At 41.1% G+C, this 15435-nt stretch overlaps 1 protein-coding gene across 1 annotated transcript in view; it reads right to left on the bottom strand.

The window, feature by feature from the left end:
* Nucleotides 1-10407: 10407 nt before the first annotated feature.
* Nucleotides 10408-15435, bottom strand: part of EHD4 (EH domain containing 4) — a 56192-nt gene continuing 51164 nt past the window's right edge. The window contains exons 5-6 of the mRNA XM_075192837.1: nucleotides 14894-15058; nucleotides 10408-14244 (exon numbers count right to left, since the gene is read on the bottom strand). Coding sequence (XP_075048938.1) covers nucleotides 13708-14244; nucleotides 14894-15058 — 702 coding nt within the window. The 3' untranslated portion in view covers nucleotides 10408-13707. The remainder of the gene's footprint in view (nucleotides 14245-14893; nucleotides 15059-15435) is intronic.

Below are 15435 nucleotides of genomic sequence, written 5' to 3'. Positions count from 1 at the left end.
GTATTCAGGGATACGACCGTTAATTAAAATGAAGGATAGTAGTGGATATAGGGTAAAAATAGGACTGCAATATTGAGTCTGGGGGGGATTTTCACAATTGAAACAGATTGGCGGTTGCTTACTCTGGATTAATTTCAAATAGAAGTGCAGGATCGCAGGAGATCCAAAATAGGTTGAACTTGATGGACTGGTGTCTTTTTTCAACCTCATCAACTATGTGAGGGCAAAAAAAAAAAAAAAAAAAAAAAAATTTGATCATGGACAAACCATATTACAATGCATGGAGTGCAAATTAGTTTATTATTTTGCATGTAAGAAAAATACTTGCTGCTTTTGCATGTAGCACACATACTTTACACTGATATTTAGGGGCATATTCAATTAGCTTTTGGATTCGCGGTAACGCGCCGGAACAGCCGTGAAACGTAATACACGGTACCGCAATAACGTGGATTTTCGTTCGCAGCCCATAGGGTTGCGAACGAAAATCCGCGTTAATGCGGTACCGTGATACCCGCAAAAACGCGCACTTTTCGCGGCAACGCGCGTTACCGCGAATCCAAAAGCTAATTGAATATGCCCCTTAAAGTTGATCTAGGATATGTCCTGCCCCAACTATAAATCAATGCAACATGGTTTTGCCCAGGTGCAAAGTTACTCTTTTTTTTTTTCTAGGATACAGCTGCTGCTTTAGCTTGGTAGAATTGCAGAACTATGTGACATTTGGTGAACCCCTGTGCATTTATGGTGGAGGAAAGTAAACAACTCAATTGATAGGGGGAAGTGTATATAGAGGATATTGATAAATGCTAGTTTCTGAACCCAGTGTGAATGTGCAAGTCCTCACAATGTGATCCAAACAATAGTCCTCAAGTGCTCATATTGGTAAATGGATGTGAGCATAAATTTACCATTTGACCTGAAAATGGTTGGGGGGATAGAATTAGACAATCAAATTCTAACTTGGGCAAATTAAAAGATTTAAGATATAATCTCACACATGATAGGGGAGAAAATACATAATAAACATTCAGAGCACATTTGACAAAAGTAAGTCGCTGATGTGATATCAACTTCAGAAGGAACTCTCAAAACCCACAGTAGTAACAGTTACAATGCAGCAGGCCCAGAACTTGCGTTACTGGGGGGTCTCCTAGAGAGACTAAAGAACTACATAATTGTTGGAGAGCCTTTAGGAAGTCTGAAAGGGTTCCACGGAATCCCGTTCTTCATGTGGTCAGTGATCCCCTGTGGTGGTCCAGTTGTTCTGGTGAGGAAAAAGCATTTGACAATTCCAAATCAGGTTGTATACATCAAAACTCTTAGGGATATATTTACTAAACTGCGGGTTTGAAAAGGTGGAGATATTGTCTATAGCAACCAGATTCTAGTTATTATTTATTAGTACATTGTACAAAAATGACAGCTAGAATCTGATTGGTTGCTATAGGCAACATCTCCACTTTTTCAAACCCGCAGTTTAGTAAATATACCCCTTAGTGCCTTCAATCCAGCTCTTGGATTGAGAATAATGCATGTGGTTCTATTGTGTTGATCCAGGAGTTTAAATAGGAACTCTCATCTTTGTGCAATTCCTGCTTTCCAGAGAGCTTTTGAGCAAGGAAAACAGAATATAGTGTTGTATGGACCCGAGGACTGTCTTACCACCGTTATATGAAAGAAATTGACTCTCAGCAGGATGTCATGGAGTGAATGTTTTGTGAGGTGCTTAGGCCTCAGCAACTTGAGAATTCTATTGCTAATTAGCTCATGGTCTGACGTCTGGGGGGGGGGGGGAACATGCTTCTAATACAGCATCTTGCAGTGTCTAATGCTCTACAGCCTAAAATTATTGATGTGTGACCTGTTTTCTAGGTTGGGAAGAAACATCAGCATCTAATGGTGCTGTTAGATATTGTGTGATGAAACAAATTCCTCCATCTTTGTTTCAATGGAATCAGAATAGGCTACCAACTTCAATCTCAGTGCCAGGCATCGGACCCGCTGACCACCAGGTTGGGGTCCAGCGCTCCCACCTACCTCTGTCTGCCAATTTCCCCCCTCACCGAGTCCCCGTGGCTTGCGCTGACGGGCGCCATCAAAACAAGACCTTTTCAAAACTACTTTAATTCACCTGATTGCCTGTCAGCCATGTCTATTTAAAGTATCTGTCTCCTTACCTGAGTACCAGATCTTCAGGGACCAGACGCGTTCCAGTCTGGCTCCTGTTGCTGCTGAGTACTATCACCAATACCTGCTCCCAGCTCTCCGGTGTGTCAGCACTAACCTGCTGCAGAGCGTTACCACCAATACCTGTGCTCAGCTTAGGTATCAGCTATCTAACTGCAGACCGTCGCACTTACTCATGATCCTGACCCTAGGGGCCTTCTAGCTGCACAGGACCTCATCTACCTGCAGAATATTCTCCTCATATTACTCCTATCAGCGACCATCTTATTCCTGTGATTTAGTTCTCCTCTCAGTCTCTCTTATGACCTTCCTTAAGAACCGCGACCTGCAGCTAGGAAGCCGCAAAGTCCAAATTCCCTTGTGGGGGTCCCGGTGAATATCTCCCTCTCATTTAGACTCCGTGCCTCTTGGAGGGTAGCATCAACTCAAACGGACCATACGGGTTCTTCCAGACCCTGGAGCATGACCGTAAGATCTGGCCACAAAGAAAGGACTCCTACCGAGAACCTTCAGCGAAAGATACGTTGCAACACCTACTAGGGCGAGTAGAGCAGCAAGTTATTATACAGATTCAACTTCTCCAGTGCTTACAAGCTTTGACCACCCACTTAGAAAAAGCAGTGCTGCCTAGTCCTCCAGCTGAGACAGCACCCGAACATCCAGCTCCAGCTGCAACAGCCACTACTTCTACTCTGCAGCTGCTCTCTCTGCAGCAGTTTGACAGCAACCCTAAAACCTGTCGTGGCTTTCTTAAACAATGCTTGATTCAGTTCGAGTTGCTTCCACAAAATATTCCCACGGACCGGTCCAAGGTCGCCTATATAGTCTCCTTACTCTCTGGACAAGCGCTGGCATGGGCGTCCCGACTCTGGGAGCGGGATGACCCTATTCTCCATGATAGTGCTGCCTTCAATTTGTCCTCACGAAAAATCTTTGATGAGCCGGGCCGTGTTAAGGGCGATGTATAGCATCCCCCTTAACATGAGCAGCCATTGTGATTGGGTAGGTCCAAGTGAACTGCTGTTGGAGGAGGGTCTGGCTACAGGGACTAGATGTTTTTGTCTGAAGCAAAAAGTTTCACAGGGGCTGCCATATTGAGACCCAGGCCCACACAAAATGCTGCCTGAAAAACCGCAGTCAGGGCAAACTTGCTGTTTGTTGTGCCTCACTGGGCCCATCTTGGGCAGTATCACACATCACACCTGCTGATCGACGGGCTCCCTGCTGTTACTCAATTTATTCTAGGGATGTGCACTGGCCACTTTTGGTGTCTCGTGTTTTGGATTTGGATTTGCTTGAGGTTTTGGGTTCGGATTTGTTTCGCAAAACACCTGACGAAAGCTTTTGGTTCGGATTTAAGGTTTTGGATTCGGATTTATTTTGAAAAAAACATAAAAAGTGCTAGAAACCAGTTTTGTGTTTTTTTTTCCCCTCCTACGCTATTATTAACCTCAATGACATTCAATAACAATCATTTCCACTAATTTCCAGTCTATTCTGAACACCTCACAATATTGTTTTTAGGCCAAAAGGTTGCACCGAGGTAGCTTGAGCACATAATGCCAAAAAAAGAGGTACAAGATGGAATTGTTCTGGGCCCGCCCTCCCTCCCACCCCTCGCAAGATTCAACGCGAGACTTGGACGACAGAGCCTCGTTTTCATATTTTTGCCCGCCGGAAATATCCGAACAGTGCTCGGATCCCGTTCGGATCCGCACTGTTCGGGTGGGCTCGGATTAGCGGAATCCGAGCCCGCTCATCTCTAATTTACTCCAGCTCTGCTGGCAGGACACCATCTTGTCAGGTGAACTGCTCATGCGCTAACTGGAATGTCTCCCCATTCATTCTTTCCAGCCAATCCGATGCCTGAGTTCACTATTTAAACACACCTCTTACCCGTGTAAGTTGCCAGATCTTCAGGTCTCTCCAGTTCAGACCTCCTGCCATTTCCGCTGCCTTGTCCAAGTCAAACACTTATCAGCCTCATCTGCTCATCCTGCCGATTCGGAGTCCCTCCTGCCTCATCTTACACCCTTCTCCGATGTCTTCGATAAAGTCAGTGCCGAGAACTTACCTCCTCATCGTGCTTGGGATTGTCCTATTGAACTCCAACTGGGTAAAACACCTCCCAGAGGTCGAGTGTACCCGTTATCTTTGATTTTCTGTCAAGATCTAATTACTCACTGACACCAGGTAGCTGAGGTACTTACCTGTTTACGAAGAAACCAACTGTTTTGCAAGATCGATAAATGCTCTTTTGAGACGGCCCAGACGCCCTTCTTGGGATACATCGTGTTGGGGTCCGGTTTACAGATGGATGCAGATAAGGTCTGAGCTATCCTGGATTGCCCCTTCCATCAAGCCTCAAAGCCATCCAGCGTTTTCTGAATCTGCTTTACCTCCAATTAGCACAGTGCTTAAATCCTCGTCAGACCCGCTGGTCAGTCTTTTATTCCCGCTTCAATCTGCACATTACTTTCAAACTAGGCTCTCAAAATAAGAAGGCTGATGCCCTTTCTCGAGCCTTTACCGATGAACCAGAACTGGCCAAACTCTTGTCTCGTCCTATCCTGGATCCTAATTGCCTGTTGGCTACTTCAGTATCTTCTGCACCCACAGCACTGCCTGGGAAAACATTATTTCCTCAGTCTCTCTGGAAGAAATTACTCCAATGGTATCATACCTCACGTTTTGCTGGTCATGCAGAAGTTACTGGTGGCCTACCCTTCATACCGATACTAAAAACAGTTTGTGAGCGCCTGAAATCTCTGTGCACAGCATAAGACCTCTCGTGTAATTCCAGCGGGTCCACTAGTTCCATTGCCTCTCCCAACCAGACCATGGTTATACATCCTCATTGATTTTATTACAGATCTCCCTTCAAGTAAAGGGTTTGACACCGTCTGGGTGGTCGTAGACCGCTTTCTAAAATAGATCACTTTGGACCTCTTGTGGGCCTATCCACGGCCGCTCAGCTGGCCCGCTTATTTGTGAAAGAGATTTTTCGGCTACCCAGGTGTCCCTTGAAGATTGTATCAGACTGAGGGGTTCAATTTACATCCAGATTCTGGAGATCCCTGTGCAAACTTCTCAATATCCAATGCAACTTCTCATCGTCCTATCACCCACAGTCTTATGGACAAAGAGAGTGAATCAGGTTCTGGAGACGTTTATTTGAATTTATTCTTCTGCCCCTGAAAACAACTGGTCTGATCTTCTGCCTTGGATGGAATTTGCACACAATAACGTCTACCTCATCTAATCCATTTTTAATTACTTATGGGCAACATTCAAATTTTCCTAGGTTTGCTTCCCTCCCAACCACCCAGATGCCTGTAGTCGGTAACACTCATCAGAATTTGTCTCCATTTGAACTCAAACCCTTAAATGTCTTAGGAATTCCTCCTCCTGTTACAAACACTTTGCCGATAAGAAACGTCAGGCCATTCCTCCACAAAAAATTGGAGATAAAGTATGGCCCTCCACAAGGAATATCCGATTTAGAGTGCCTTGCATGAAGCTTGCGCCCCGATTCAATGGGCCATTTAAAATACTCTAGGTCATCAATCGTGCCTCTGTAAAATTGAAGTTACTTGCCTCTCTCCGAATCTCCAACACCTTTCATGTGTCCTTACTCAAACATCTCATCATTAATAGATTTTCACCCATCACGGTAACTCCTGCACCTCTCCCTGCTAAGCAGGGTGAAGAGTTCGAGATAACTCATATTCTGGATAGTAAGATCTCTTGTGGCAGACTTAAGTATCTTGTAGACTGGAAAGGCTTCAGTCCTGAAGAACGCACTTGGATCGATTCCTCCGATGTCCATGCTCCTGTGCTGGTGAAGAAGCTCCATTCCAGAAACCCTAAGAAACCTATGCTTAGGTGTCCAATGTCCACCTTTAAAAGGAGGGGGTACTGTCACGCATCAGACCCGCTGATCGACAGGCTCCCCGCTGTTACTCACTTTATTCCTAGCGGCTGCACTTCTCCGGGACCGATGTCGCAGCTCTCCTGGCGAGATGCCATCTTGTCAAGTAAACTGCGCATGCGCTAACCCGGAATGTCTCCCTATTCATTCTTTCCAGTCAATCCGATGCCTGAATTCACTATTTAAACACACCTCTTACCTGTGTAAGTTGCCAGATCTTCAGGTCTCTCCTCCTTTTGAGACCTCCTGTACTCTGGCTCTGGTCGCTACTTGTCTCCTGAGAGTCCAGCATATTGGTCCGCAGATCATCACAGCCTCTGTATCTACTTCAATATCCTTGTGGTAATCGCTCTGCAGTTCGAAACCGGACTCCTGTGTCTTCAATATATCAACCCGCAGATCATCGTTGCCTGCCTCTTGAGTATCCAGCATACGGCTCTACAGACTATTACACCCTGTGTATTTACTCCACTGTCCCTAATACAGAAAACCTCCTAGGGTCTCAGCCATTCTGATCCTACTTATTCGTGATAGTTATAGTATTGGTTCTCATCATAGTCTCGCTCATTACCTTTTAAGAAAACCATGACCTGTGGTCTGGGAGCTGTGAAGTCCAGACTCCCTTACAGGAGCCTCTCCGCGCCCGTTAGGAGGTAGTATCAATTTGAGCAGACTATACGGGCGTTCCTCTGACCATAGTGGACGTGACAGGCAGTTAGAAATCACATCTGGATTTCAAGGTTGTTTGTAGGTGCCATGGAGCCCAGCTAACCAGAGGCCATCTCCAAGCACAGTGAACCTCTGCCCCATTGCTGCAAAACTTTTTAAAACAACATTAAGTTTTAAGTAATTATTTTAGAACATTTTTACTTGGCATTTCCATTGCTCAACAGAGCAAAATAAAGATAAAAAAAATTAACAAAATTGGTCATTGAGACTTGAGGTTATGAAGGGGGTGAACATCTTTAGTCCTTCAGACATTTTCATACTTTTTAAAAAATAACCTTTTCTTTAAAAAAAAATAAAATAATGTTACTATCAGGCAATGAATACATGATTCGGAGAGTTAGATATTTAATATCTTCATTTGGTCAAATTTATAATTATGTATATATTCCAGCATTGTATCATAGTGGTAAAGATGAAGTTAGAGTATTCGGAGTGGAATGGATCAGCTTTAGTAATTATATACTAAAAACGGAAGCATGGTATAAATAGGGAGACAGATTTTTATTTTCTGAAAAGTCATCTTCCCTGTCCACCATTTCTAGACATGTCAAACATGTTCTATCGCTTTGTCACTTTATATTTAAAGGTCTGTACTGATGTTATTCGTGCACTTTTTGAGTCTAAAATTCACAATTGCCAGCACTGTGACGACTGTTTTAGGGACAGCGGGCAAGAGGTGGGTGGATCACACTGGTGAAAGTAGGATTAAACAGATTAAAGAAAAGAGGGTGTGGTTTCAAGGTGTTTTACAACATTGTACTTAATTTTAGCGATTGCAATCTTTCATTTAGGAAAAATAAAATGAAATTAAAATACTGAAAATGCCGTTTTTGTTATGATGCAATGTGTGTAAAGCTTTTATTCAGTAACTAAAACCTCTTTATTGATGACAATGATTTATACGTTTACCATTTACTTAAAATATTACAAATTGAAATCATATTTAATGCAACATCAAAAAATATATTTTCATTGCTTTGGTTTAGTTCGCAAATCATCGTCTATTTATTTATATAGCGCCACTAATTCCGTTCACTAACACTCATTCACATCAGTCCCTGCCCCATTTCAGTTTATAATCTAAATCCCCTAACATACACACACACAGACCAAGAGAGACTAGGGTCAATTTAATAGCAGCCAATTAACCTACAAGTATGTTTTTGGAGTGTGGGAGGAAACCGAAGCACCCGGAGGAAACCCATGCAAACACGGGGAGAACATACAAACTCCATACAGATAAGGCCATGGTCAGGAATCGTACTCAGTGATGTGAGGCAGAAGTGCTAACCACTAAGCCATCGTGCTGCCCAAAATAGTTGAATCTGTTTTTTTGTTATTTTTCCTGGCAAGAAAAGATGCACAGTTGCAAACATACACAACTGTTTGGTATTAATGTTTTTGTAGAATTGTATATCTCCCCATTTGTTTACCATGCTTGTTGCATTATAATGTAATGTAACTGTCTCTCTGCAGATGGAAACCAGAAAATGTAAAACTCTGACAGGCAGTGCATAGATGTTAATACATCGCCACCTAGTGTCTGAAAAGCTTATAACATGCTCACTCTGTATAAACCATGAAACTGTAAGGCATAATTATATTTATCTGAACACATGGGTTTTAAAAACAGATTAAATATATAAAGCATGCATTATATAAGCAGAAATATACAAGTGAAAGGTTTTTTTCATGAATATCACAGTTAATTATGATAAAGTACAGAAAATAAGTTGGATGTGTGATTTCACACATCAAATATTATAACACCAACAATATGCAGTATAGCCATCTGGTCATTAAATGGGGATATCAGTTGTTTAAAAAGAAAAGAACAGGTACAGGTACAGGTACAGGTACAGGTACAGGTACAGGTACAGGCCATCCACACTTGTACAAGCTCTTCCAAATATTTATCAGGTCGCTGGTAAGTCTGATGGACAACTGGATACACTTCAGGGTCCCATGGGTGACCCTTGTGAAAGGACCTCTAGGGTCCTCAGCAATAATGGTAATAATGATATGTGGAGTTAAAAATGTTGGTATTGCCTTAAAAATACATTCAGCATAATCACCAGCTCCAGCCTTGAACTATCTCAAAGACCCCGGAGGAAGGCCTAGGACACGGGATAACAAATGATGACATTGGGAGTACTGGCGCCAGCGAAAGTTAATAAGAACAACCCATAAAATTGACACGAAGAGAACTATCTAGCTTTGTCAGAAGATTTATATTTACTCAGGGAAAATATCAATCATGTGTTTCTAGCCTATAACCAGATCAAACGCTTTTTCATGTATGAATGTAGCCCACTAATAAATGAGCACAGCTCAGTTCCATCTTGACATTGGCAAGTCTGTGTCTTGATTACTGATCTCCTGGTTAACCAGCATCTTATCTCACTGATATCTGAAGGAACTTGATAAAGGAGAGGTAAAATTACCATAACACCCTCTAACCTTCAAAAGGGCCGTATGCTACACTTAACCTCAGTAATAAGTTAAAACAATACATTTAATCAAATAAATAGACACCTTTTTGTAATAACATATCAGCAGGCATTTTAAACAAGTGTTCTATTGAAAACTAGCTGACCCATGGACAGGTGAGTGAACGATTGGCACTAACAAAATAAAAAACAAACAAACTGTACTTTAAAGAAATCCCCCCCAAACAACAAACATTTGTGTGCAGCTTTAAATGAACAGCTAACTTATTTTACAAACTATCCCAGTGTTACTAATTTCATGTAACTTGTAATGAAGACACAACAGTAACAAAAGTATAAATATCCACACACACATTTTAGCATTCAAACAGGACACAGTAATTAAATCAACAAAGGAGGTAAATATTTGAATAACAGTTTTATTTGGTAAATAATATTGCAGGTCAGAGACTAAGAAAACTCAAGTTAAAAAATAAATCTACATTATTTATATTACTCTGTGAAGTTTACACCACAAGTAAGTGTACAAAGCAAATTCAATAGTTAGTTGCTTCTGGTGAACCAGTCATGAAAAACACAATAGTTTGCATTATGGGATAAAATGAAATGATTCAGTATTGTTCTAAAATAGAGTTAAGAACACCTCGTAACCTCCACAAGGTAGACGGCACCATTGTAAATTCGTGCTATGTTCATAGAAAATACTCCCACTGTATCATTTGGGGTTATTTTCACTTTATTTTTGTTTTAAATTGAAATAATGAAAATAAAATTAGTATGCTATTTTGTTGGCTATGCCAATATTATGGAGAGTTCAGCCTTATAAATTCATGAAGGCCAGTGACGTTAGTGAGGCACCCCAGAGGTGATTATGGAGCGACAGCAAAATGCCTTGGTATTGCACTGGTGCGCTTGGATGCTCCACCCACTGCAGATGAAGTCGTAGCATTACCTAGAATTACCCGTCACTCAGGAGGCGCCTCTATAAAACAGAAGAGTGCGGAGAGCCAAAACATTGTCCAGAGGTGCAGAAGTCACATTGAACCTCCTACCACTTTAGGACTACGGCTTCCAAGTAAAGTCAACCTTTTTTGTTTGCTTCCATAATAATGCGGTTTAGTTCATTGGTGACTAAAATGTATGATGAGAGGGAGGGAAAATGGGCAGTTTTTTTTTTTTGAGTGATGCTTTTCACTACATTGCTTGATGTGTGACATGAGACGTTAAGAGGTATAGGGCAAGTCTTGAATATTGCCTGCTGTATGATGGTACAAAATTCAAGTCCTTTTGCGGTGTAGAAATGACAAAGTGCCTCTCCGCACAGCAAATAATGCCCCAAAAACTGTGCCCTCGCCAACCCTGTGGGTCAAAAGCTAGTTTTACAGTATGCAGCAGGATTTCTGCGCTCCATATATCACCTTCACACCAAGTCCTGCACTGTGCATAATACACATGGCGTTAAGCCCTTAAAAATATAAGGTGATTGATAATTTATGTTCATTCACTCAACTAGCAGGAAAGGGGCTATAAATAAACATCTCGTTATGCAGAGCTTTGTAAGCATCACAGTTTAGATAGCTTGGGATACATATTATATAAACACGTTATTTTCGGCAAAATATTCACATTACAGATTGATGTTCCCTTTAATAAGCTTATTTATCCAATGTATTCATTCCGTCTACATATTAAAAAATCTGCTATTGGCAGTGCTTAACGTCATTTGTTACGCAAACTAAATGTGCGTTTCATAGACAGGTCCATTGTAGGAGATTTCACTAAACTGAAACCTCTTTATGTCCACACACTCACCTGTAATTTGCAATTGTCAATACTGTGCACCATGTAAGCACATTTATACATCAATGAATTACAATATGGCAATCCACAAAATAACAATAACTGCAATTATAGTAAAAAAAAAAAACTATGATGGAACCTCTGGATGACTGTGCATCATGGGAGATATAGTTCAACAATACATGGAGTGTATCAAAATATACCATGATTCTGAAGGGGTGGGTAGGCTGTGTATTTGGAGTGTTTCACAACTTCAGAAAAAACTGTATGTATTGTTACATGAATAAGACATTTCAACTAATCTACTTAAGTTTTTCTTGGAAATAACTATCAAGAGAGAAATGTTATAGGGCCTGATTCATTAAGGAACTTAGGCAAAAAAAATCTTACTTTAGTCTCCTGGACAAAACCATGTTAAAATACAAGGGGTGAAAATTAGTTTTCTATTTTGCACATAAGTTAAATACTGACAGTTTTTTCATGTAGCACACAAATTACTTGATAGCTTATTTGTACACTTAAATTTAAAGTTGATATTTCTGTGCTACATGAAAAAACAGTCAGTATTTAACTTATGTGCAAAATATAACACTAATTTTCACCCCTTGCATTTCAACATGGTTTTTGTCTAGGAGACTAAAGTAAGATTTTTTTGCCTAAGTTCCTTATTGAATCAGGCCCATATACTTTAAGTCTAAAAGTTTTGCAGTTGCATTGTACATCAGACATCAGTGATAGCACATTGTGCTTCCAAGGACCAATGAAGTCTAAATTAATAATACATACATTACACATTCTATTTTTCCCAGTCTTACTTCTTACCTGTGCACTCTCTCCTTCCATAGTGTAGGTTCTGGAATGTCATTGCCGTTACTGCAGGGTAATAGGGAACCTCTATAAAACTGGTCACCTGAGCATGTTAGTGCACAGAAACAGTAAGACCGTGATGTTAGAGGACGTCTCTGCATTATAATAACAAGCACATGCTGCCTACTCTTAGCCTTATCCTACTAGCAGAATAATGGCGTGGGATGACAGTTATGATGGACATCACTTGTAGAGCTCACCCGACTGTTTTTACTAAACTATACAAGTCCACTGTGCGCTCTTTCAGTTGTCTGCAGCAAGTTACCATTCTAGAAATGGAGCTACTTAAAGGGCTGGCACTACAGATTGGGCAGCAGACTTGGGTGCCAATGGTGCATGGGTGCTTAAAACACTGAGTGAGCAGCCAGCAGGTTCTTACAAGTGAAGCTGTGGGCTGGTAGCATGGCGCGGAGCTATGGTATCACAGCCAAGCGCCACGCTCCCAGGCTCAGGAGCAAAGGATAGACAGGGGCGGGGCCAGTGATGTCACAGCAACGCAAATGTTTGGATGCTCAGCATATATATCCGTTACCAAACAGCATTAGGACACTGTTCTGAAGATGTAGGAGGAATGTCAACTGGAGCGGAGGGAGAAAACTTTACTTTTTAGTAGAGATGGAGAGGAAACCCAGGTTAACACAGAATGTATTTTACCTTCATTTCAGACTGTGAATTTGGGGTTTTGTGGTCCTGTTCTAGATCAGTTGGAATGTCATACAATATGCTATACAAATATATTTGTTAAAAATAAAAAAAGCTTGATCAAGTAAGGCATTTTCAGGTCTGCATATGGAACAAATTTCTGTATGTATTTTAAGCATCAGGTTTCACAGCAAAAATACTGTCAATCTTAATTAAAATAACAAACAATTGTGTCCACTGTGAGATTGTGTAAGATTTAAATATACAAGTAAAATATATAAACCAGGTCCCATTTTTAAGTCAGGAAATTCCAGTTACTCTAGTCTATCTCCCAAAACAGCCATCATACGTGAACATTCAATGTATTCTTTTAAAACATAGTCTCAATAAAATTGATCTATAATAAAAAGGAGAAACAAAAAAAAAACCCTACATCATTTTTTGGGAAGTATATGCTGGAGTGCAGGAATAGAAGATCAGCCATTCAGTCCCTACACAAATCTACAGAGAGCGTAGTGTACACTATAATACACAAATACTGTAACTTATTAGGCTAGCCACTCAATTTCAAATTTGCAGCAAGAAAACTGGCATTAGCATTCAAATCCCTACCTTGTCGGTGCCCCACAAGACCTGCTGTCCAAGACTGCTGCCTACACTGTCTTACCAGGGGCACGACCTTGTATACATCACTTAGAAACTCCATCTGAGCTATATGTAAAACTGAATTAAGTTGGCTGAATCATAAATGTCTATCTATTGTGTTTGTGTGCTCCATAAGAGGATTCCCCTTATTGTGTACACTTTGCCACTGTCGGGGATTGAAGCTGAAAAACAAAAAAACAACCACCACGATTTGCTGACAGATCTCTATCAATCCTAATCTTTCAGTATTACCATCTACATTGATTTACAACATAGAATTAGGAAGGATGTTCAAATAGCATAGCCATCTGTATATATTAAAATGTTAAGACTATGTTTTAAAAGGGTGTTAGGCTTAATAATCTGTGGCCCATTTCTATGCAATAGGGTTCTCCGGCTGTCACAGGACGAGACAATAAAACGATGCAGAACTTGTTCCTTTCCAACTGCTCTTCACTCTGAGTTCTGCAGAGGCTTCCTTTGAGACGGAGGTAGAAGGTGAAGAGGTAGCTCGTTAGGCAACTCATAGCCTTCCAGCTTAATCTTAATAAGATGCTTTGCCAAGGCAAATTCTTCTTCGTCCAGCATGCCATCCTTATCATTATCTGCTAGCTTCCAGATTTTACCTAGAACACTGTTTGGCAGCTTTGAGCTCACCATTTCTTTCTTGGCATTGACTCCAGAGATCTTTCCGTTGATTGGAGATAATGTATAAAACAGCTCATCATAAATAGGTTTATCCTTGGCCACCACCCATTCTTCTTCTCCAAAACCTTCACCAGCCCCTTCTCCATAACCTTGGCCAAAGGGACCTTCCATGGTGCCTTCAAAAGCTCCTCCGTGCACCATCTGTGGTGGCATGCTGCTCTCTTCCTCACGAATCATATTCAGTAGAGGAGCAATTTTATTGGATAGCATGTTGTCTACAGTCTCAATCAGCTTGGGCTTCAGAGCATGGAATTTTGAAAAGTCGTATATCTCCAGTTGTTGCTGTGGATGACAAAGACATTAAATTCTATAAGAGGTTGTATTTTTATCGCATTAGAATGTTTAGTAATTGTGTAACTGTGTCCAATAATGTCCTTGGACCCTCTTATTAGATCCTATTTTGCACAACCCCTTAAAGCAGGAATGGACAACCTGTGGCTCTCCAGGTCCCAGCATACCCTGGCAGTTATAAAATAGTAACCAGTGTCGGCAGGTTTGCAAAGCCAATTTTAGTTCCATGAGAGCACCTACTAATAGGTGAATTAGGAAAATACATCTTGTCCAGCATCTAATGTAGTTCTCTAACCATGTACCATATACAAAACACAGCTAGATACAGGAGTTTCAATGCAAACAGATTACTATTATGCTGTGATACATTTTGAACCACAACTGTTTACACATAGAGCATAAGAGCCATAATAGACTACAATGTTCCAAAATAAACTGACATATACATTACAGATTAGTAGACCAGTATGTGGAATTGAAACACAATTGGGATAATGAAGCATTTCAGTGATACAATTACTTTCTCAAAGATCTTTATTATGTCAGTGCCGACCGAAACAAATCATCTCTCTCCTGATGGTAACATTGGGGAGCATGGTCTAGAATCATGGAGTCGGAGAGATGGTTTAAAAATCAGTACCTGCATCTTCTTGACCTCTGGAAAGTCCCCAGGTGAAATCTGTTGCTCCCTCTGGATCTGCTGGAAGATTTCAGGCAGTTTGCTAATCAGCTCCTTCTTCTTGGCGTCTTTTCCGAACACTGCAGGCATCTCTTTCTTCAGGTGACTGATGATGTAAGCATGTACCTGTAAGCCGACAAAACAAGGAGTTCATGCATGTTCAACTCTGTTCTAGGGATCTCTAGAAATAACACAACATTGGCACAGATCTGATCATAGTTATATCACAGAGACCCTACACATCAGCCAATTACATACCCACATAGAGACCCTACACATCAGCTAATACATACCCACACAGAGACCCTACACATCAGCTAATTACATACCCACACAGAGACCCTACACATCAGCTAATTACATACCCACACAGAGACCCTACACATCAGCTAATTACATACCCACACAGAGACCCTACACATCAGCTGATACATATCCACACAGAGACCCTACACATCAGCAAATTACATACCCACACAGAGACCCTACACATCAGCTAATAC

Source organism: Mixophyes fleayi, chromosome 12 (assembly GCF_038048845.1).
Source record: "Mixophyes fleayi isolate aMixFle1 chromosome 12, aMixFle1.hap1, whole genome shotgun sequence".
Taxonomy (NCBI): Eukaryota; Metazoa; Chordata; class Amphibia; order Anura; family Limnodynastidae; genus Mixophyes; species Mixophyes fleayi.
Note: the sequence above shows the minus strand (reverse complement) of the source record. Positions and strands in the feature narration are given on the sequence as shown.